The sequence below is a fragment of the Lontra canadensis genome, unplaced genomic scaffold (genome assembly GCF_010015895.1).
Source record: "Lontra canadensis isolate GAN:19392208 unplaced genomic scaffold, GSC_riverotter_1.0 scaffold106, whole genome shotgun sequence".
NCBI lineage: Eukaryota > Metazoa > Chordata > Mammalia > Carnivora > Mustelidae > Lontra > Lontra canadensis.
In genome coordinates this window covers 1,909,019-1,933,681 of record NW_022631100.1, presented here as the reverse complement: position 1 = coordinate 1,933,681, position 24,663 = coordinate 1,909,019, and the positions used below count along the sequence as shown (strand labels likewise).

General features: G+C 43.1%; 2 protein-coding genes across 2 annotated transcripts in view; both read right to left on the bottom strand.

Moving 5' to 3' along the window:
• Positions 1-23,755, bottom strand: part of EPHX1 (epoxide hydrolase 1) — a 55,897-nt gene extending 32,142 nt beyond the window's left edge. Inside the window, exons 1-2 of the mRNA XM_032838720.1 lie at positions 23,654-23,755; positions 1,878-1,973 (exon numbers count right to left, since the gene is read on the bottom strand). The gene's annotated coding sequence lies outside the window, so the exon portion shown is untranslated. The remainder of the gene's footprint in view (positions 1-1,877; positions 1,974-23,653) is intronic.
• SRP9 (signal recognition particle 9) lies at positions 14,721-23,822 on the bottom strand. The gene is made up of 3 exons (XM_032838723.1): positions 23,654-23,822; positions 19,242-19,310; positions 14,721-15,472 (listed from the first exon to the last, which is right to left on the bottom strand). Exons 1-3 carry the CDS (start codon positions 23,723-23,725, stop codon positions 15,353-15,355), a joined length of 261 nt encoding a protein of 86 aa, XP_032694614.1. The 5' UTR covers positions 23,726-23,822; the 3' UTR covers positions 14,721-15,352.
• Between the last annotated feature and the right edge of the window lie 841 nt (positions 23,823-24,663).

The window sequence follows — 24,663 nt, the reverse complement described above, 5'->3', positions numbered from 1 at the left end:
ATTCTTAATAGTAACATTGATGCCCTAAGACAGTGATGCAAGGCCTTCAAAAGTTGGAGGGAAATTATCTACAACAGAGAATTCCAGAATGAAGTATGAGGGCAAATGGGAGACATGTTGACATATGCAAGGGCTAAAAAACCATTTTTACTTCTCATGTACCTTTTCTTGAGATGCAACTAGGGGATGTGCTCCAGCAAAACAAGGGCAAAAATTACGAAAGGAGAACACATGGTCCCTAGGAGCAGGGGATCTGATAGAAAGGAGGAGCTGCTGGTCCTGATGACAAGTGTGTAGCAGGCTACAAAAGGTGCTGGGAGGCAGGTCTCCAGGGAAAAGATGGAATTAACCCATTAACTGGTAGAATTAAACTTTTGGAAAAATAATATGAATAGACACTTGTCAGATCTGAGGGCATATTTGGGAAAAAACTAAAGAAAGGACCATGGAAAAATAAGCAAAGTGGAAAAAATCGAGTAATTACAAGAAAACCAGAAAGTCGTTCACGAAAGAGAAAGTAATCACGGTGCACGGCTTGGCTCTGCAGTGAGCAGTATTCATGCAACCATGATTGTGTGAATTACTGATTTAACAAAAAGCTTCTGTGGCTAGATTGGGAGGATGCAGTGGGAACAGTCAAGGTGTATAGACTTATCTACTATAAAATCAATAGACAATGTCCCAAATTGACAAACCTGGAAATACACATTGTAAGTATGTAATTTCAAAATACAGAAGTAAATGCTAAAAGCCTTGGAAGGTAGAATAAGAAAAATGAGTGATGGGGGCCTGTTCTATTTTATCCCAAGTCCTGATTATTTTATTAAAACAACAACAACAACAACAAAACATGTGCAGGGATAAAAATAAAAATTAGCTTGGGGATGCCCGGGGGGCTCAGTCTGTTAAGTGTCTGCCTTTGGCTCAGGTCATGGTCCTGGGGTCCTGGGATCGAGCCCTGCTTTGGGTTCCCCACCCTCATGCTCTCTCTGGGTATCCCTCTCTCTCTCAAATAAATAAATACTTAAAATCTTCAAAAATAAAGAAAGAAAAATAAAAATTAACTTAAAAAAATACTGTTTTCGGAGGTTGGACCGTCCAGATTCATTGCTTTTTCCTGAAGATTCTAAAGCATGTCTGGTGCTCTTGCCAATTCCAAGCTTGGATCACTTCCCACAAACTGCTGTTCCTCTCCTCACGCGAGCTCTTCCTTGGCTCTCATTCACCACGGGGCTCCCGACCCCCGCCCAGTCTGCTATCCGGACACTCCCCATACTTACCAATAAATTCCTTTACCAGGCACCAATTGAAAGCTTACTGATTGCGTCAGATCCTGCCTGCATTTTATGACAATTACATTCTCAAAGGGCATAACGCCCACTACACATTACTGCAAGATGAACAGATTACAAACCCACTGGGACATTAAGACGTGAGGGCGGGGATGCCAAATGGGTATTTTAAAAACGTTCCGGAGAGAAAGACTTTTGTAAGAATATTAATTATATAGAATAGTTTCTTCTCTGCGTCGTCTCACCATTTTTATTGTCAAGTATATTTACCAGTCATCTGTCAGCATCTGTTGTTACCAACAAACCGACCAGTAAATAAAATCCAAACAGAATCCCCAGTTTCTAATAACTTGCCCATGCACAACACACAAGACAATTTGCAAAGGTATCTGCTGGGGATATCAGGAATGACAAAATAATATGTAATATATCCTATGTACTGAGTTACTACTAATAGAAAGTAATCTTAGATTTTCTATAGATTTCACACTTATAAAGAATGCAAAGAGGAGAGATGCAACTTGTTGGACTTGAAAGCATTTTCCCCGCATCCACAGAAAGGAGGAAGGATAGAGGATTACTCACCGATCCCCAAAGTTCTTCTAGACGATTTCACACTGACTCTCCAGACCACTTTCTCCCAGGTGTCCCGGGTTCTCTGACTGTACCCTGTTCTCAGGACTTCAAGAGCAAGGATCAGCGATATAATCGTGTGAAGATCAGAGGTCAACGGAAGTGAAGCTCCCGAGTACATACACAGACTTCCAAGTCAGGAAAGGCTCTCTTGGGCCCTCTAGGGGTCTGCACAGGACACGGCATCTTTTCACTGCCTTACTTGACTGAAAATAATTTTGTTCCCATTCTGAACAGATTGGAGGCACGGGGGGTGGGGGGTGGGGGGGGCGCTCTTATTTAAACCTCTCGTTTCAATCTGTTATTTGAAGCATCAGCTGAGTCTGTGAGGTGTTGAAGACAACAGCAATTTCAGCCCTTGTCCCCATTCCACCCCCCGCCCCCATTCTCCTGAAAGAGTAAAAACCAGGTTTAACCCTTCTAGTGGATTCTTCCTGTATTTGTATATTTACATTTGCTTTCCCACTCACATCTCAGGCACCATAGATTGAAGACATCTAAAGATATGGAGATTAGCTCTGTCTTCAAATGACATCACTCCCTGGACTCCCATGCTCCCCAAAGTCCGCCAAATAATTTTAGCGGTATCATTATTCACTGTTTTCATGGTTCTGAAGGCAATTCAGCACTGATCTTTAGAACTATGATTAATTTTCTTTTCTTGTTTAACATGTTTCCCCTTAACATTAATACTTTTTGAAATTTGTGTAATTTCCTGTGGATCCGCCCCTACTTCAACACCAACCCCTCAATAGTAAATTCATTCAGGCTGGATTTCCTTCTATTTCATTTTTTTTAAGTGACTCGGAAGACTGCTGATCTGCCTCATCCGGTCTGGTTGCTCCCCTGCCTGGAGCACCACCGCGCCAGGGCTGCCCTTCACCCCCACCCTGGGGATCTTTTCCGTGTCTCCCGTTAGGTGTCTGCTTCCTGTATCCTCCCTTCTCCCTCTTCCGTGGTTCACTCCTTTAAGGTTTTATTTTATTTTTTATTTTTTTAATTTTTTAAAAAAGATTTTATTTATTTGACAGAGATCACAAGTAGGCAGAGAGGCAGGCAGAGAGAGAGAGAGGAGGAAGCAGGCTCCCTGCCGAGCAGAGAGCCCGATGCAGGACTCGATCCCAGGATCCTGAGATCATGACCTGAGCGGAAGGCAGAGGCTTAACCCACTGAGCCACCCAGGCGCCCCATCCTTTAAGGTTTTAGAGGAGCACATCCCTGATTGCTTCTTGTAAAGTCTTGAGACATCAGGTAGATTACTGTTCTCAGGGATTCCTGCCCTTTGCTTGGTGACCTCTAGTGCTTCCCTGCAGATGAATATAATTCTCAGGTCACTGACACGAGGCTTGGACACGGCACCAGCTCTGATGAACAGAATAGGACATGACATCTGAGCAGAGGCTTCGAGAGCTGTTGTGAGATTCTGCTCTTTCCTCCTCGATCCTGGAATTGAGACATTGATTGTGAGTAGGAGCAGAACTGTGGAGCCACAGCTCCCTCTAATTTGAGCAAAAAATTAAACTTTTTTCGAGGTACTGAGATTGGGGGGTTTACTTCAGGAAACATAATCTAAGTGTGTCTGGAAAACATGTTTATTTGATGCTTCCCGTTACCTAATGCAACATTTCAGAATGGAAAGAATTTTCTTTCAGAAGTGTGATGGCCTTGTTCTGTGACCTCCTGGTTTCTAGGACTGCCGCTGACATAGTCCAAAGCCATTCGTCGTCGTCTTTTTTTTTTTTTTTTTAAGTTTATTTACTTAAGTAATCTCAGGTCCCCAAGAGCAAGAGTCGCACGCTCTTCCAAATGAGCCAGCCAGGTGCCCTAAGTCCAAAGCCATTCTAATGCCAGAGCCTTTTTAAAAACGTCTTTCTCCCTCAGGAAGCTTCTAGGATCTTTTCTTTATCCACACAGCTCTGAAATTCCAACATCACTGGTTTTCATACTTGGTTGACTTTAATGCTCTGTCCAAGGCACCAGGGGGGCCCTTCCAGTCTGGAAACTCGTGTCCTTTAATTCCGCAAATATTTCTTAGGTCATCTTATTGATGATTTTCTCCACTTCATTTTCCTTTTCTTGGGAATTCCTGTTATCCAAATCTTGAGCTGCTTTTCTTATCCTTTCTCTCTCTCTCTTTTTTTTCCTTCTCGGCTTCAATTTCTGAGCTATTTCTGTATTTTTTTCTCTTCACATTTCTGTGTTTTTTTCTCTTCACATTTCTGTGTTTTCATTCCAGCGATCACGTTCTTCATTTCCAAGAGGTGTTTGTTGTTGCTGCTAGAATCAAGGGTCCCCTGAAAGCAGTGTAAGACAAGGGTTTGCATGTAAGGAGCTTATTTAGGATGTGACCCCAGGGACAGGAGTAAGGGTGAGGAGGTGAAAACGTAAGAGAGGAAAAGATGATATGAGGACGTGTTTTCTTTTCTTTTTGGGGAGGGGGCGGTGCAGAGGGAGAGGGAAAGAGAGAATCTCAAGCAGACTCCCCTGCCAAATGCCCAGTCTGATGTGGGCTTCAATCCCACCACTCTGAGGTCACACCCTGAGCTGGAATCAAGAGTCAGATGCTTAACTGATTAAGCCTCCACCAGGTGCCCCATGAGGATGTGTTTTCGACTTGGCCACTGCTCCGGGCGGCTGGGCCACTGCTCTGGGCGGCCCGTGCTTGCTCCTCTGGAACCTTCTGAGGTGGTTCCGAGTCTCAGAGCTCTCCACCCAGGAGACGAAAAATGGGAGGAACAGCTCCCATCCCTCACTGGCCCAGGGTGACCTCACAGGCTTCGGCTCCCCTGTTCTTGTGAGTTGTGTGTGCATGGATGTCAAGAAGAGTGGACAGACCCGATCCGTAAAGGAGTGGAGGAGGACAGTGAGTGGCGACCATCCAAGGCTGTAATGCGCATCTGAGGAAAGCTTATCTGTAGCAGGCTGAGCAATGGCTCCCCTGATGCCCTAATCCCCGGAGTCTGTGAATTTGCTGCCTTATGTGGAAAAGCGACTTTGCAGATAAGACTGACATGGAGACACAATCCTGGACTAGATGCGTTGGCATTAAACATAGTCACAAGATCTTTACGAGAGGGAGGCAAGGAGGTCAGAGGAGGCAGAGGTGACGGGACAGAAAGAGGGTGGGAAGATGATGTGATGTGGAGACATGAGCCAGGGAAGGAGGAGAGCCCCCCCGGGGGCCGGCAAAGGCAAAGAAACAGATGCTCCCCTAGACACTCCCGCAGGAGCAAACCCTACTGACACCTTCACCCCAGCTCTTGAAGACCCGCTCCAGACCCGTGATCCTGTAGGAGAATACATTTGTGTTGTTTCAAGCCACCGAACTTGTGGTCATTTGAGATGGCAGCCACAGGAAAGGAACCAGATCTCCCACACACCAAGGCTGGGCGAAAACGGTTGCAACACACACAACAAAGGATATTCTGGCCCCACAAAGCACCCCTATTTTTTTTTTTTAATGAACACACAGTTCATTTAGACCAGTGCCTGACTGTGCCAGGCACTGGTCTAAAGCGCTTTCCAAATACTCACTCAATCTCTGTAACGACCCCATGAGGTAAATACCACTTTTATTGCCAATTACAGCTGAGGAAATTGAGGTGCTCTGGTTAAATACCTTGTCCATGGTCCCAAGCTCCCTTACAGAAATGACAACTCAACAGGAAAATGAGCAAAATCAGAATTCACACAACACACGTGTGAAGGTGTAAACGCCAGTGCTCCAGGAAGCACACCAAGTGGGAGTAAGAAGAGTGAAGACGAATGGCGGGAACCGGGAGAAGGGAGGGGGACGGAAGGAAGGTGGCTGGGAAGAGCCTCGGACACCCCCGATGCGCTGGGATGGTGGCGGGAGCAGCCCAGGAAGAGCCGGCAGCAGATCACTCAGCTCCGGCAGCTGGAGGCTTGCAGCGAGCTGCGGTGCGCTCTCGCTCGTTTTTAAGATCTTTACTTTGAGAGAGAGCAGGAGCATGCGAGGAGGAGGGGAGGAACAGGAGAGGGACAAGCAAGCTCTGTGCTGAGCTTATATATTTCAGGACCTTAACCCTAACCAAGTCGGGTGCTTAACCAACTGTGCCACCCAGGTGCCCCCCTCCTTTTTTTTTCAAAACACCCTATTGGGGGTATGATTGGCATACAAGAAGCTGCAAATATTTAGAACATACAATTTCCCGTTTTGAGGTATAGGAACGCTCATGGAACCGTCACCATGATGGAGTTTGTGAATATATCCACAGCCTGCAAACTTCGCTCATGTGTCACCGCCATCCCTTCTGTTCCCTGGCCCCTTGTCCCCAAGGAAAGCACTCCTCTGCCTGCACTCTAGGTTATTTTGCAGATTTTGCGGCTAGAAGTCCACCTACATTAAATCATTCAGGATGTTCTTATAGACCCGGTTCCTTTAACTCAGGGTTATTTCGAGATTCATCGATGTTTTCATCATTGAGTGGTATTGCTATGTATGGATATACCACAGTTTGTTTATCCAAAACTTGACTTGTTGGTGGACTTTTGGTTATTCAGACTTTGGGGCTATTAACGAATAAAGCCAGGATTAACATTCATGTACAAGTTGGGGCAGCTGGTTGGCTCATTCAGTCGAATGTGGGACTCCTGATGTCGCGGTTGTGAGTTTAAGCCCCAGGTTGGGTGTACAGATTGCTTAAAAATATTTATTTATTTATTTATTTATTTGCTATTTGAGCGAGACAGTGCATGCAAGAGAGCACAAGCAGGGGTAAGGACAGAGGGAGAAGCAGACTCCCCATGGAGCAGGGAGCCCGATGCAGGGCTCAATCTCAGGATCCTGGGATCATGATCTGAGCAGATGTTTAACCCACTGAGCCACCCAGGTGCCCTAAAAATATTTTTTTTTTAAAGATTTATTTGTCAGAGAGAGAGAGAGCGAGCGAGACAGCACAAGCAGGCAGAGTGGCAGGCAGAGGCAGAGAGAGAAGCAGGCTCCCTGCTCTGTGGGGCTCCATCCCAGGATCCTGGGATCATGACCTGAGCTGAAGCAGTGGCTTAACTGACTGAGCCACCCAGGAGTCCCTAAAAATAGTATCTTTAAAAAAAAAAAAAAAAGTACAACTAAAAAAAAAAAATCATGTACAAGTCTTTGTGTGGATGGTAGATTCATGTATAATTTTTAAAGAAACTGCCTGTTTTCCAAATGGTCATACCAGTTTGCGTTTCTACCAGCAGCGTATGAGATTTCTGGTTGCTCCAAGTCCCTATCAGCTCTTGGTACAGTCAAGCTTTTAAATTTTAGCCACTCTAATAGTTGCGTAGTGGTATCTCATTATTTTAAATTGCATCTCCTAACAACTTATACTTACTGTTCAACATCTTTTCATGGGTTTATTGGCCACATGTACATCCTCAGTCAAGGGTCTTTTGTGTACTTTTTTTGGGGGAGGTTTGAGTTTTGAGAGTCCTTTATATGAGAGTTTATACATATGTGTGTGTGTGTGTATATATATATACATATATATATACACACATATATATATACACATACACACACACACACATATGCTTTACAAATAATTTCTTTTGATATGTGGCTTGTCATTGCCTTAGTGTCTCTGGAAGAACAGAAGATTTTAATTTTGAAGCCCAATTTTTTTTTAATACATTGCATACAGATTAAGAAATCTTTGCCTAACCGAGGTCACAAAGATTCCCTCCTTTTCTCTTCCATAAATTTTGTGGTTTAGGGAAGAGTGGGTGGCTTAGTCGGTTAAGCATCCAACTCTTGATTTTGCCTTGGTCATGATCTCGGGGGTCCCAATTGAGCCCCGCATTGGTCTCTGTGCTTAGCGAGGAGTCTGCTTGGATTCTCTCTCTCTCCTTCTCCCTTTGCTCCTCCACTTCAGAATAAATAATCTTTTAAAAAAAGTTTTGTGGTTTTATATTTAGATCCATAGTTCATCTTTTAAGTTAATATCTGCATATGGTGCAAGGTAGAGTAATGTTTGAATTTTTTAAACATAGGAATATTGAATCCCAGCACCATTTGTTAAACAGACTGTCTTTTCTCCATGACTTGCTTTTAGATCTTTGTAAATTAAGTTATCCATATATGTGTGGGTCTGTTTCTGGACTGTATTCTGTTCCACTGATCTCGTTTATGCTGGTGCATTTATGCTGGTGCAGTTTATGCTGGTAGCTTTGCAAGACATGAAAAAAGGCAGTTATAGCTCCACACTTTGGCACACCTTTGGCAAAGATGTTTTAGCTATTCTCACCTGCTCTTTTGCTTTCCCATGTGAATTTCAGAATCAGAATACCAATTTCTACAAAAAAGCCTGCTGGGATTTTAACTGGGGAATACATTGAACCTATACATCAATTCGGGGGAAAATGACATTTTAATATACTGATTCTTCTGACCTGTGAATAAAATAGATCACTCACTTAAGTCTTCGTAATTTCTCTCAGCAATGTTCTGTAGCTTTCAGTACATATCTTTTGATATTAAAAATGTATTTTCAGTTTAATTTCCACGTTTCTTCCAAGTATATAGGAATATATGTGTATATATATATGTACATATATATATAGGAATATAAAGTTGTATATATTTTAGAAATATATTAATCTTGTAACCTGCAATCTTATTAGTTTCAGCAGCTTTTTTTGGTAGATTCCGTAAGATTCTCTATGTAGGCAATCAAGTTGTCTACAGATAGTTACTTCTTCCTCTTCAATTTGGATGCCTTTTATTTCTTTTTCTTGCCTTACTGCACTGGTTTGTCTTCTGTATGACATCAGTGAATGTTCTACTGCTGAGATTTATTGTAAAGAAGTTTTCTGGTCTTTGTTCCAGGAAACCAAGGTTCCTAGGAATTAACCTCTAACTCTTTGCAGTCTTCTGAGTGACAGAAGTACCTTTGTTATTCATGGTGGGTCCCTAGGACCACCTCTGAGTTTATGCTAATGAAGTAACTCAGGAAGGAGGCTAGCCATGCCAGAAAGACCAACCGTGTAATTAAAGGATTAGGGCTCTAAGGAGGGTGGTTAGCCCATCCTCTGGGAAGGGTAAGGGTGGCTGGAGATCAAGCTCTAGTGCATGGCCAGTGATTCAATCGTTCTTACATCACAGAACATAATGGACAGCCAAAGCTTGCGTTTGTAATCATTCATGAACACACTAGGAGAGTAATAAGCCCTAAGGACATGGAAGGTTTACATTTTATATCTTTCCAGACCTTATCCTGTATTTCTTCATTTGATCAATCCTGATTTATATCTTTTATAATAAACTGTTAAGTAAAGGGCATATAGTTGGTTCTAGTGTTTTTTGATTTTTGAAAATTACTATTGGCACTTAATGTAAGTATTGATATGTTTGCCTTTAGGTCTACCATTTTATTGTTTTGTGTTTGTTTCCTGTTTTGTTGTTATTCCTGATAACCTTTTCTTGCCTTTCTTGGGGTCATTTTTTTTTTCTTCAGTATTTCATTTATCTATCTACTAAAAGAACTACTTGCAGTTCTTTTAGTGGTTGCTTGAGAGATGAGAATACACATATGTAGTTTTTCAGTCTACTTGGAATCAAGATTTCACCACTTGGAGTGGACTGCAGAAACTTTACTATCATACAGTTCCACAATCCCCCTTTGTTACTGATGTCTTATGTATTCCATCAGTGAAAACACCATCGGTGTCTTATTCTATTTCTATCATCAAATGTATTTTAAGAACTCAAGAGAACCGTTTAATTTTTTTAACCCAGATCATGACTATTCCCGTTGCTCTTCCTTCTTTCCTGAATGTTTCCGTTTTTATTATGGCATCATCTCCTTTCGGTCTGAGGAACTCCCTTTAGTGATTTGTTCTACACCAGGTCTGCTGGGAATGAATTCTTTGTTTTTCTTCATGTAAGAGTGACTTTCCAGTCACTTCCTGAAGGATATTTTCACTGGATATAGAATTCTGGGTTGTCAGCTCTTTCCTTTTAGCCTTTTTGAAATGTTGTGCTCCTTCCTTCTGGCCTCCATTTCTGATGAGAGATCAGTCATCTAAATCATTATTTCCCATAGATAATGCATTGCTTTTCCACTGGCTGCTTTAAAGAGTATTGTCCAGTTTTCATTACGACTCTGTTGGGTGTGGGTATCTTGTGAGTTTCCTGAATCCAAAGGTTTAAGTTTTTCACCAAACTGGGTAGTTTCTAGCCAGTATTTCCTCAAATATTTTTTTCCAGCATTATGCTTTCTCCTCTCCTCCAGGGATTCAGATGGCACAAATGTTAGACCTTTTATTATTGTCCTGCAGATCTCTGAAGTTCTGCTCATGGTTTTGTTTTGTCATTTCCCAACCTTTTTCTCTGGTCAGATTAAATTCTCTTGGTTTATCTTCAAGTTCATGGTTTCCTCCATTATGCTACGCTATTCAGGGAGTTTTTAATTTTGGTTACTGTGTATTTCAGTTCTAAAATTTCCATTTTGTTCTTTTTATATATATCTTCTATTTCCTTGCAGAGGTTCTTTTTCCTCCCATTGGCTTCAAGAGAGTTCTTGATTATTTGCTGGAGCACTTTTATAATAGTTGCTTTAACGTCTTTGTCAGGTAATTCCAACATGTGATATCTGTGCCTTTTTCTAGGAGTTGAGGTTTTCCCCATTTCCTGGTGTGCCAGGTAATTCTGGATTGTATCCTTGACATTTCGAACACTGTCATTAAACTCTAACTCTTGTTCAAATCCAACAGAAAATACTGTTTTTGTTTCAGCAGGCAGTCAACCTGGCTAGGTTGTAGGCAAAAGTTTATTATTTTTTAAAAATTCTGGTAAAATGGACATAACACATTATATGAGTTTCAGGTGTGTAAGATCAGGCAAGAGTTTTTTGTGTGTGGGTTTTTTTTTTAAAGATTTTATTTATTTATTTGACAGAGATCCCAAGTAGGCAGAGAGGCAGGCAGAGAGAGAGAGGGAGAAGCAGACCCCCTGCTGAGCAGAGAGCCCAATGTGGGGCTCGATCCCAGTGCCCTGGGATCATGACCTGAGCCGAAGGCAGAGGCTTTAACCCACTAAACTACCCAGGCGTCCCAAGGCAAGGGTTTTGAAAGCTAAACTGACACTGGACTCACAGCCTTCAGAAGACAGTTTGGGATGTCTGTTCAAAATCATTGCAGTGCTTTCTGGATCTACAGGATGTAAATGCCTCCCAGTTGCCAGGCTGGGATCTAGGTGGTGGTCTCTTCATTAGAGTCTTTGGTCTACTGAAAAGGATCAGATCCACACATACATACAGCTTGGCAGTGGACCCAGGGGTTCATCAGCAAGTATGAGGTCCCTTTCTGAATTCCTTCCTCTCTGTGATCTCTTTGGTACTTTCTGGTTCCTTCTATTTCTAATTCTCTGGCCAGAAGACCACTTTTGCCACTGCGTGTGCATCCAGGGCCAAGTGGATGGAGGGCAAAGAGAGAAATGCAATGGGGATTGGTTCTACCCTTTTGGAGACAAAGCTGTACGGGAGAGGAAGGGTCCTCTCCCCACGTTTTGGCTCCCACAGGCTCCCAATGCCAATAGCAGATGCTATCACCATGATGGGACTGCTGGGGGTCAAAGTGGTGGCGTGGTAAGAGAACATAAAAGAGCAAAAAACCAAAAGATTTCTACACTTTCTTGGGTGTATTAGAAGTTCCCCTTGTACTCCTTGAGCCAGACTGAGAGGGCTTATGCCTATCTGTATCCCAATACTCACTTCCAGCTTTCCCATGTGCTGAGTTCAGGCTGCGGGATACCGGGGTGGGGGGGGGGCTGGGGGAGGGTGGACTCGTCATGGGTTCAGTGGTACTTCAAGCTCTTATCTTCTTCCCTAATCCACCTGCTGTTTTCTTCTGGAGGTCCACGTACTCATAGCTGAAGCTGATAGAAGAGCTGTGGTGGCAAGTGGCTGTTCCACCTTATCTCAAACCAGTCCAACTAGTGCTTTTAAAGTTTATTCTCTCTCCCCACCGTGGGTTGCAAACTCACGACTCTGAAATCCAAAAGCCACACATTCCTCCAACTGAGCCAGCCAAGTACCCCCCAACTAGTGCTTTTAATGTAAGAAAGGAATGAAATTATTTTGACTTTCTTCTCACATTACCATGCATTTCAACTGCAGTAAAAGGAATATTCTCCCTGTTGTTCCAAGAGAAATAATACTGAATATGATGACAAATTACCACAAGGCCATCTTTGACAAAGATGAACAGGAGGGGTGCAACGAATATAGGGATTTGGCTTTCAGTTTTATTTTCAGTAGGCAGAAAGGATAGGACCTCTTACTGTTCTTGGGCAATTAATTTCATATTTCCCACATTTTCAATTTGTTTTAGAATACTTTGAAGACTTTTAGCATCATACAATTGTTAATCTTAGAGTTTCCCAAGGGTAACAGAAGGTTATCAACTTTAAAATGCTGCCAACGCTGCATCTGTCAATGACTTAAAGCTGTGGCTGAGAAAGACCCTTTATACACACACCCCCTTTTTTTTTTTTTTTTTGGTGAGCACAAGCAACCCATGTGGGACAGGGGTACAGGGAGTGGGAGAGAATCTTAAGCATGGAGCCAAATGCAGGGCTCAATCTGACGACCGAGGTCATGACCTGAGCTGAAATCAAGAGTGGGACACTTGGAACCAACTGAGCCACTCACGTGCCACGAGACCTTTTAGTTTTAAGACAGAAAGCTGGCAGACTAGGTACCCCAAGAGGTAAGAAGAGAACATATGTAGTCCAACAGCAATGTTTAATGAACTCTGCGCTCCAAGGAGAGTGGGTCCTTAGAAGAACAAAATGAAATTGTTGTAACTGCTAACTACACCTAGCATCTCAATCACTACCGTGACTTCATGTGGGTTACATGAGAGTCAGCAGGGACTGACCAAACATATCACAAACACGTTTGTTAAAAATTAACCCGGGTGTGTGTGATTAGGGGGTCTAGAAATACTTCATGAGTAAAAAAAAAAAAATTGGGAGTATAGAGCACTGCAATTTTCAGAATATATGATGATTTGGGGTTTTGTTATTTATATTTACTTTAAGAAACTCGATACTTACAAATTAATTATCTTAATAATTTTATTTTGTGCAAACAAACAGAAGTTTTAGATTTAAGGATTTCAGTTTCTTCCCACATAAGAACACTCTCTATGGGGACGGTCCTGTTTTACTCCCCAACTGCCAAAAATGACATTTAATAAAAGATACAGCTCTCAGCAGAAAAAGCAGATGTTATTTCTAAATAATCCTTCAATTAAAATTATGAAATAAGCTTTAAGAGCCACGTACACCTATTCCCCTGAAAAAAATACAATTACTACTGCTAGCAGCTACTATTTATTGACCTAGATAGGCTCTACCATTTGATTCTCAAGTCCTAGAAGTACTGTTGTCAGCCCAATTTCCAGAGAAGAAAATGGGCTCAGAGAAGTATCCAAAGACCACAGAGTGAGGAAGTAGCACAGCCAATACTGTAACACAGGCTATCTGCCTTGTGCCCTGTGCCATAAGTTCTAAGTTGTAAGGACCCGAGGAATCCCAATCCCAGTCTCACCCTTCTTTATAAAGTAGTGTTAATAAGTAGAAGGCATAAATGAAAAAGAAAAAGGCCAAAAATCCTCCAGTGATTCCACTGATTCAGGGGCGGGGTGTGGGGACACAACCCCAAACCCCAAATACCCTTTACTATTCAATGTTACTCCTCTTAATGAAGAAAACAACCTTGCCATCAATATACATCTTCAGAGAAAGTCATGTAATAAAAAGTACCAACAAACAAAACAACAAACAAAATTTACTTACAGCATCATCAGGCTCATTTTAGACTAAATGAATACAGTATATTCTTGAGAACTTAAAAACTTGAACAGAGACAATATATTCATATAATATTTTACTTAATTCTCTGAAACATGCAAAAATTCATATGGCTAATGGAATTTTCCACATTAAAATGCCGCTCAACATGACAAATTCCTAACAAAAAAATACTGTAATGTAGGAAGCAACATGTGAACATTTAGATGGTAAAATTAAGGTTACAATATGATAAATATCAAATAATATCCTTCTGGCCTAATGGAAAACATAACAGCTGTGACAGTCAGGCTTAACACCTTGGTTAAATACAGAGAGAAACGAGTGGGGGTGGGGTGGGGGCAGGCACAGACACATGCAAAGATTTAACAGTTTGAATAATCTTTAGCCCTTCCAGGAAAATGTAGTTGGGAAATCTGTGACAAATACTTGTGTAATACGTTGTTTTCAGTCCACTAGTGATCACTGTTCATGCACTTAAAGTAACTGCAGTTGTTTCCGAGCACTGAAAACTAGATTCAAAGCAAGTCTCTGCTCCACAAGCTAAGGATACTACAAATCCCTTATATTCAAAAACACAGTTCAAATTTGTAAAGTGTTAGGTAAGGAAAGCATTATCTGTTTCCATGATTACTTTTTTCTTTTTTTTTTTTTTAAGTCTTTTTATTTATTTATTTTTTTTAAGATTTTTTATTTATTTATTTGACAGAGAGAGATCACAAGTAGAGAGGCAGGCAGAGAGAGAGAGAGAGAGGGAAGTAGGCTCCCTGCTGAGCAGAGAGCCCGATGCGGGACTTGATCCCAGGACCCTGAGATCATGACCTGAGCCGAAGGCAGCGGCTTAACCCACTGAGCCACCCAGGAGCCCCTCTTTTTTTTTTTTTTTTTTTAAGATTTTATTTATTTATTTGACAGAGATCACAAGTAGGCAGAGAGGCAGGCAGAGAGAGGAAGGGAAGCAGGCTCCCCACCGAGCAGAGGCCTGATGCAGCCAGATCCCAAGGCCCTGGGATCAAGACGGGAGCTGAAGGCAGAGGCTTTAACCCACTGAGCCACCCAGGCGCCCTCCGTGATCACTTTCAGACAGAACAGAGACTACACACTGTATCATACAGAGTCTATGGTATGCTGCTGTGCACAGATTAATTCCAGTTACCATATTTTGTTTATAGGTCATCAACAGCACAGATTTCATGCTCCAAAAGAAATATAACAATCTGGCAAAATAGTTACATTTAATTTTCTTTCAAAGACAGATTAACTAAATTTAAGGAAGAACTGCCTTTCACTGGTATCTCATTTTCAAATTACTGATACAAATTTACCAGAGAATAATTACGTATTTTGTCCCACATCAACCTACAAAAGGTTTCCCAACATAGATGTATTTGTTCAGTTTCCAAAAATAAATAAAAGTTTCCTACCTGAAAGCATTTACATTCCTAGCTCTCTAAAGTAAACATTTAAAAAAAAAGTACAAAAAAAATCATCTCCCCATTTCTGAAGAGCCCACTGAGTTACATAAAGCATTCTCTTTCCCAATACTTTTTCAGATTCAAAAGAGATTTACTTCCTAAGAACATGACAGATCTTCATTTCAAACCATTCAGTCCGTTTCCATGGCAACACTGCGGGATTCCTTGGCTACCATAAGTCGCATTAGTTGACTGTGGAATTTCTCAATCTTCTTTACGTCTTGGGCTTGGTCTGTTCTATACACCAAACACTGTCAGAAATTTTAAAAGTACACATTAACTACGCAAAACTAGATTATCAACGTAGCAAATGTAGGATTGGGTACAAATAGGAGTCTTTCCTCATACAGTTAAGGCAGTTAAGGTTTCTAAGCCCCTGACAATTCACTCCTTTAGTATCTTTTAGTATTTCCAACTCCACTGCCATAAGCAAAAAACTAAATGAACTCTAACTGAAGCTCCTCAAAAATGACCAATTACGTAACATGCTAAATCCTGCTGTGGGGTCTGATGAGAACCCCAGGCTAGGAATCAGATTATTTTCTCCCTGGGATCTGGTCATGACTAACTGAGTTATACTGGGAAAAGCACAGCAATATTAGGACTTGTTTCCCTACTTGTGAAATTGGGAGATGGGGAGGCAATAGTAATGATAATTTAAGGAAAAAAAAAAAATCCACCATCTCTTGCTCACAGCTGGTCATGGTCTAAATTAAACCAGATAAATCTGTCCAGCTTTGATTTTTTGAAGGTATTCCCAATTTTTAATCCAAACCAAATTCTTCCTTGCTCTAAGTTAAATACTTGCTTAAGATCTGCCTGTGGTTTGTCAAAAACCATTTGTTCTAGAGTCTTCAAAAATATCAAATTTAAGGGGCAATTTTTCCCCCTTATTTTGTATTAAAAGGTCCATTTTTCTTTAGCCCATCTTAAGGGTTCACATGAGTCTTAAAGAAACGAATGATTCTCCAATAATATTCATCAGCTTAGGGTGCCTGGGTGGCTAGCTGTTCAGCAACTCCCTTCGGCTCAAGTCATGATCCTGGAGTCCCTGGATCGAACTCCGAACCAACCCCCAAGTCGGAACCCCCCCCAAGTCGGGCTCCCTGCTGAGCAGGGAGTCTGCTTCTCCCTCTGGCCCTCCCTCCTCTCTCAGGCTTGCTCTCTCTCTCTCTCTCAGATACATAAATAAAATAAAATCTTAAAAAAAAAAATTCATGAACTCAAGTAACCTATAGTTCAATCTTATCATCCCCGACTGGTCTGAGTTGATTAGCTTTTAAAAGGCACTCACTTCAAACTGTTATCTACATACTGTAGAAATTTGTGTAACAATCTTACAGAGAGGCCATAATAATCTCCAACATTCCAATTTCGGTATATGTGCTGTGGGAGAATCTATCTACCTTGTCACTATGGTTTGACAGAAAAGATTTCAAAGTCCTAGAAAATATTATAAATCAGTCGTGGGATCAGAAAAAAATGAAGCATAAATGGGATTATAAAAAAGTCAAAGACACAGTGATAATAATAAATGTAGCCTAAGACTGAGTTTCTGAAGGAAGTAGTAACTATTAAGATGAACTGGCAAGGGAAGTGCACACACTTTTTAAGAGAGTCATTAGGAAATAGATTTTTTTCTGTCAGAGTTGAGTCAGATATTTAATATTTAGGAGAATGGATGTGGTTGTGTCTTTGGCCCCTTCCAAACATGGACTAATTCTCAGTAGTTTTAAGAAAGAACACAGAAGGCATTTTTCATATTTCGATCTTGTCACAGGAACCATCAGTGTGACATAAAGTTCCTACCAATACTGGCATCCATGTATCCTTAATTATGTTTAATCATTACTGGAGGCAAAAAGTCATCATTTTGAGTTAAAGCCTTTTGTATTAAAATCAGTTCTGCATTTTTTCCTAACTTAAAAATAGGACACGCCAACCTGTCTTCAGCAGATAAGCCTCCCCACTCTGTGCCCATCACAACGGAGACGATGGAGACAATCATCAGTGTGAACACCCCAGACTCAAGCGCACGCGTGGATGTACTGGGAGGCAAACACTAATGCTAGGTACCTTCCCGTGTGGGGTTTATGTCCCATCCCCTGATCAGGGGAGCAGACCACCATTACGCAGTTTACAGATAAGGAAACGGAGCCCCAGAAAGCCGAACTTTGGTCTGAACTTTTCCAAGGCTGAGACACTGGTAAATGGCTAAACTCCGATTCCAATCTCTTGACTCTAAGTCTAGCACATGACACCATTTTTCACGTTTCCAGGCACCAGTTAAGTTGGAAAACCTAACTGGTGCCTGGAAGACACGGTAATCATCAAAAGTCTGAATTCACGCAACCTCACAACAGAACCTTGAACGCAAATATATAAAAAGCTAATATATGAGCAAAGACAAAAAGTCACTCTGAAATTTTTTTAAAGAATTCATCTAAGTAACCTCCGGGTCCGGATACCATGCTAGTCACTGGACATCAGGTTAAGAACTTTACTGCTCTCTACTGTCTTGAAGCTCACAATCTACTAAGAAGACAAATATGATAAAACAATTGTGATACAGCACAAAAAGAGCCAAAAAGAAAAGCAAGAGAGGAAGCATTCCTTTAGCTGGGTGTTTTGAAAGATAAGCACCCATCTCACCACACCGGGGTGGCAGTGGATTCAATGCCGCAAAGATGGGAAGAAGACACTCAGAGGCACAGAGGCCCAAGACAGCCCGCCCCGTCACAGGAGCCCCGCATTAACGGAGGAAAGGCAGAGGATGGAGGGCATGTGAGGTTGCAGTCACACTAGCAGTGACAAGGAGCCACTAAGGTTTTAAGCAGGGTCTAATGACCAAACCTGCCTTTTAGAAATCTCTCCAGACAACTAAAGGGTGAACTGGAAGCAGGGACCCATTTGGGAGATGGGTCTAGCCGGCCAGCCAAGTGAGGAGGACACCCTGAACTCAGGGGAGGCACAGTGGAGACAGAATGCTCGTGACAGGAAATGAGACCAGGGCGCTTGAGTCAGCAATTCCCAAGTGCCTGGGAAAGCACACGGAGCAGGTCAGAGGATGGAAGACAAGCTCTTCACGTGAGGGGCCAGTGGACGTGAGAACGGGAAACGGAGGACTCTATCGCACTAGCAAACAGGAGGTGGCAGTTTCAGACGTGATGAGGAGTTCCATCCTGGACAGGCTAATGCTGAGGAGCATGCAGGAAAGGACGCTGAACAGAGAGCTAGTCAGGAAGTCCAAAGAAAAATGTGACCTACATGTACAAATGTGGAGACAGGTTTTGTCTCCAGGCTGCAGCAGCGCCGGGCACCGCGGCTGAATGGACTGCTCCAGAAGCCGTACGAAAAGCTGACCCAGGACAGAATTCTGGAGAAACCAGTATTTATTAGCAAAGAGCATGAAGACAAGCACAGAAAAAGAAAAAGAAGATAAAACAGAGCCACGGATGCCACAATAATTTCCCCCAGAGTGGTTTTATGTATGAGAAGCAGCCAGGAGGTCCAGTAAGATGCAGACTGCTGAGACCATTAGGTTTGGAAGCGCGGGGCTGCTGCTGGGCTGGCCGCGAGACTCGTTCAGCAGACAACTGCCGCCGTGTGGAGACCAGGCGGCAGAGGGTCCCGGAAGGAACGGGGTGTGCGGAAGGGACAAGACTGAGCAGGGCGGGAAGGAGGGAGGCAACTATGAAGCCTGTAACATGTGTTCAAACACCATTTCCTTCCCATACACTCATAAGGAGACCTCTATCCCCTCATACCCAGTTTTAGTCTTAGTCTGTACACTCCTTTTGCTTCAGGTCTGAAGTAATTACTAAATGACACTTGACGTACTACATTATTCCCCCAAGAGTCTATAAAAGTACCTTCTAGAATGAGATTTCTGACTTTGGAATGAAATGCAAAATAAGCATCCTAATGGACAATCTGCATAAATTCTATGCAAACAATTTCAAACAAATGATTAACTCAAACGAATCTGGAAATATGCAACAAATAAAAATGTATACTTACAACTAAATCATCTGTTACTTTAATACACAAACTCCCATCAGAATGCCTATATTTGAGAACCACACGGGCCTGAAATAAAAATACACATTTAGAAACAGTGAAGTCAGAAGACATTTCTCATAAATAATTAGTCTTCAGGTATGCTAGAGAGGATCCCTCTAGAATAGCCAAAACATCTACATACATCTTTACTTCAAATATCATTATTGAAATGAGGTAGAAAATAGTATTTTAGTTCCTTCCTATTGCTATAATTCATTTTTTAAAAAGACTTACTAAAAAGTTCAATATTTATTTGCAGCCAGTTTTTCCCAAAACACACCCACATTCAGGGAGTATCCAAGAGACTCTTAAGGTGGTTTGGCATTAAGAATATATAGATCTCAGGGCACCTGGGTGGCTCAGTCGGTTAAGCGTCCAACTCTTGATTTTGGCTCAGGCCATGATCTCAGGGTTGTGAGACTGAGCCCCATGTCAGGCTCCGTGCTGGGAATGGAGCCTGCTTGGGATTCTCTCTCTCTCTCTGCCCACCCCCTGACACAAATATACAGATCTTCCTCAAGTCATGATGGGGTTATTCCCCCAATAAACCCACTGCCAGCTCAGTGGGTAGAGCATCCAATTCTGGATCTCGGGGTTGTGGGTTCAAGCCCTTCACTGGGTATAGAAATTACTTTGTGGCCCGAGAAAAGATCAGAATTCAAATTCATAGTATAATTTCAACTGCATTTATATTGCTTTTGCAGTACCAAAAGTCAAAAAACTAAAGTCCAAGCATTGTGAGTTGGGGACCATCTATATACTGAAGGGGATCACAACATGCTTCCTCAAAATATGTCACTTTGGAATAAGGACTGTTCTGAGCAGAGAATAATTAGCTCTCTGCCCTTTCTGGCTAAAGAACAGGACATAAACTAACCTTCGTAAAGGTGACATAAAAATTTCTAGTAGTAAAGGTGCTCCTTTCTCCCTTCCTGGGAAGAGGAGGACTCTTATCTGCAGAACAATCCCTACTAATCACATTCCCCTCCACAGTATCTCCAAATCTCCTGTCCTTAGTCCCCCCTCTTTCCCACACTCCATCAGCACTGCTGATCACCGTACATAGGCCCCAATTCTAACTACCTCCTCAAGTCAAATGCTTTGTAAACTTTGTGCACACTGCATACATGTGTTGAGTTTTCTTTCTTGTTACTCTGTCTCTTGTCAGTTTAATTTGCAGGGCCCCAGCTATGAAATCTAAGAGGGTAAAAGAGAACAGTTTTTCCTTCCCTACAAGATCAACCCAGCCACAGAAGAATGAAAGGAAAAGTAGGAGGAAAAACAGCAGACTACACTATGCAAGTCCAAATCTGTGTGGCAGGAAGTACGGCAGTCACAGTTCATGCTGTCCCCTCCCTGTGGCTCTCAGGAGGTAGAATCGGGCTCAAGCATTCAGCGCAATCAAGGCACCACACAACGCATTAGGACAGAAAAACAGAATTCTGTCCTGGAAAGAAGTCTCCATCAACGACTTTTCCAAAAACAATTCCTATACTCAACACCATGCTACACAACACCTTCCATTGTTCTGCATTCCACAGTTAGGGAGCCAAGAAAATGATTTATCTAGAAGAGAACATCTCCCAGTAGGATATACCACTTCTGGGAACATTAATTTTATTTTTTTAAATGATGGATTCAAAATAGTGTAGTGCGGCAGAGTCCGTTTTTGCTGACCTACAAAAATAACCAGCTGTTTCAAAAGATGTGAAGTATCGGAAAGCCAAAACAGGAACATAATTTTAAAATGGTCACAATGTAGAACCAGAAGCCTCAAGACAATTCTGGAAACTAAAGAAAAAGGGCTTATGAAGAGCTGTACCCTCCAGCTTTCCCCATTATGTCTCTGCTCTCCTGGGATTGGGGGTGTGTGTGGGGGGGCACCAGTCGGAGATTTGTTTTGGTGAAGGAGAAAAGGGAACTCAGAAAGCACTTATATAAATTACAACTAGATTATCTTTAGACACCAGATTCTATATATTGGGTTATTTAATTCTACATGTTTAAAAAAATTCAGTTCTCCAGAAACAAACAGAAACTTTAAAATGTGCTAATTAACCATGGGGGTGCCTGGGTGGCTCAGTCGACTAAGCTTCTGACTTCCCTTCCGCTCAGGTCAGGATCTCAGGGTTTTGGGATGGAGCCTGCCTAAGGCTCCCTGCTCAGTGGGGAGTCTGCTTCTACCTCTGCCTCCCTCCACTTGTGCTCTCACTCACTCCCTCTCCCGAATAAATAAATAAAATCTTTTAAAAAAAAATGTGCTAAGCATGACAACTATGTAAACTCTTCAGTCTCGGTTGAAAGAATAATGGCTGGCTTCATGAGGGGAAGTGGGAGTTAAAAGCTCTAGAACACTGTAAGAGAGTCTATTTTGTAACTGAGGGGGCACCTATGTTATCTGATGCCACAAAAGGAGAAAAAGCAATCAAGGTTCTTGCTCTCTTAGGAACTCTGAATTCCATCAACCAAAATAACCAAGCACAAGACAGCATGAATGAAGTCCTTTTATAGAGGCATACACAGGTAAAATGCTAAGAGAGAAAACAAATAATTATAACTGGGGAAAGGGGAAGTGTAAAAAGGCTTGCTAAAGATGGCTTTGTCAATGCACGCTTTTTTCTTTTAGGGAAAAGGGTAGGAGAGAAGCTGAAGGAGCAGTGTGAATGAAGATCTAAATTCTGTAACTTCATGAGACTAGAACAGACGATGGTGGATATGGTGGGAAGACAAAGCCAGAAAGATTGGAGAGGGTCAGACTGTGGACTGGGAGTCTGGATTTTACCTGGCAATCAACAAAAAAGCCAGTATTTAAGTAGGAAACTGAGAGAATTCCATTTTTGTTTCAGAGAGGTGTGGCATGAGTAAAAGAGGGATTAAAAAGGCAGAAAGACTGACTGAGAGGTTATCCCATGGTCCAGCAGGAACACCATCTCCAGTGAGAGCAATGCAAGAGAGAACAGTAAAAGGTGACAGGGGTACTAGGCAGGCTTAGAGGGTGGGAGAGAGGATAGAAAATTCTCCAAAACGGATTCCGAGGAGTCTTGACAAAAGTCCTCTTCTTTAGTTCTAGCAGAGACAGCACAGACTTGGCGTTTAGAGAACGGGGTTCAAATTCTAGTTTCATCTCTTGGAGACCAGGCAATCCATGTAAAGTATCAAAGACTATTTATTCATTTGCCTCAAGGGATTGTTTTGGCTGTTCACATGAATTATACACCTGAGGATACGTAGTGTAGAATGTCACATAGAAGGCACTCCATAAAACTGTTAGTCAAGCGCCCCTCACCTATCAAAAAATCAGAGTTGAAAACCAGTAGAAGTTTTCAGGCCCTGGACTTTTCTGTGGGGTGAAGAGAGGAAAAGCTCTCTCCCGATCCTGCGTATTCTAGACCAGCTCTGTTCACGGCAATATGCTGTCATTACTATCTTGTGTTCATTTCCCTATTAAATTTAACTAATTAAAATACGATTACTCTTGACGTGAACTTCTATACTCTTTACTATGTTTTCAGATATTTTGTGTACCATGTGGGTACCTCTGGACAAAAATCCTGTATTGTTCTCACAGTACACTGCATGGAGAAACAAATGTCCCAGCACACACAGGACGTCAACCAAATGGAGGAGCTAGAAATCCTGTCATACACAAAACACTCGATTTCAAAAATACCTAACTCATGTCATCACCTATTATGTTACTGTAAAGAATGACAAACACTGTTTCACAGCTTCTTGTTAGGTATCTAGGTCTAAAAACCTACTGAGACTTTTAATTAACAAGGAGCGATTTAAACAGTCTCTGGATAGAACAACAAAATTAATAGAAACTCGGGAGGAAGAAAAATCAAGACCTAAATGCTCCAGTTCCCGTCATGGGGCCCTCTTTGCTCTTTAATAAGGAGCTAACCTCTGGCATCTACTCACCGTAATTTTTGTGGGGACCACGAATGAGCCCCCTAAACTGTCCGCCAACATTTTACGTTTTAAGAGTATTCTCCCAAGAAAAGGACGCAAGCCTTCTCATACACGCCGCAGAGGGACGGGAAAAGGGCACCGAGACCACCGAGGGTCAGGAAGCCGCAGCCGCAGGGGGAGGAGCCCTGCCCTTAGAGACACGTAAACCTACCGCGGCCACAGGACTTGGGGGCGGGGAAGGCAGAGAAGGGCCGCTTGGGGGCGATGACCCGGTTTCCGGGACTCGTCCGGCCGCTCCTCCGGGAGCTGGCAGTGGGAGCCACGATACCTGGCAGGGTCCGTCTCCGCTCACACCCAGCACCTCCCGGCGGGGCTGGAGAAGCTCCGCAGGCCGCGCGGACCCTAGGGATGACATCCTGACCCGGGGCCGATGCAGCGGCCCCGTGGGGATTTACCTTCATAGGGTCGGCGAGGTAGAGTTTCTCGGCCGCGCGACTGAACTCCTCCCAGGTCTGGTACTGCGGCATTGTGGCTCCGCAGCGGAGAGTGAGGGGACGAGGCCGAGGACCGCAGGCGGCGCGACCCAGCACACCTATCACCTACTTCAGACGGCCAGAGACTGGTGCGGGGGGCCTAGGGGCCCAAAGATGGCGGCACCGCCTCGCACCAACGCCTCGTCCCATTGGACGGCCCGGTCCGCCCTCGCCCAATGGGAAGGAGAGATGCTGCAAGAAGGGGCGGAGCCCCGAGCGAGCGGCTCTGGTTGCTCGCAGGGAGAAGTCAAGAGCAGGGAGACAGGTGCGATATTGCCACAGTGCCCCCTTCAGGACTGGAGGAGCGAGTCGACGCTGTTGGCCCGGGGGTCCTCCCAGAGAGACTAATGCAAGGCCTGAGTCCCAGGACGCAGCAGCTGGGTGAAAGGTGCTGGAGACGCAACCCTGGAGCCGGGAGCTTCCAGCTAACACGCCCGCAGCCTACCAAAGCGGGGCGGAGGGGACAGAAACGCAAGGACGCCACCGGAAAGTGTGTGCGATGGGCATTTATGTCGGTTCGCGGGACCCCATGGGAAGCCTTTGGGTCCGGGGGCGCAAGCCTAGTGTCGAGGGTCGCAGCGGATGTTCCGCGGAAGGGCGGGGACGGAGAGGCCCCTTCCAGGTCTCAGGGGTACACTGTGGGCGGGTGTTTAGGGCATGGGGAAGAGGTCCCATAATTACCTGTGCAGGGGTCAGAAAATTTAACTTGGCTCTCCAGGCACTGCGGTGACATGGAAGGGTATCTGGCTTTAATCACCTTTATTTAGGTATATTTTACGTACAATGAAACACACTGGTTTTAAATGTACAGCCTGATGCATTTTGACAAGCATGTGTGTAGACCCAGCAGTCACATACCAGTATGCCCAATGCCAAAAAGTTCCCTTATGCTACTTTATATTTAATCGCCCCCTGCCCACCCCTGACCCTGG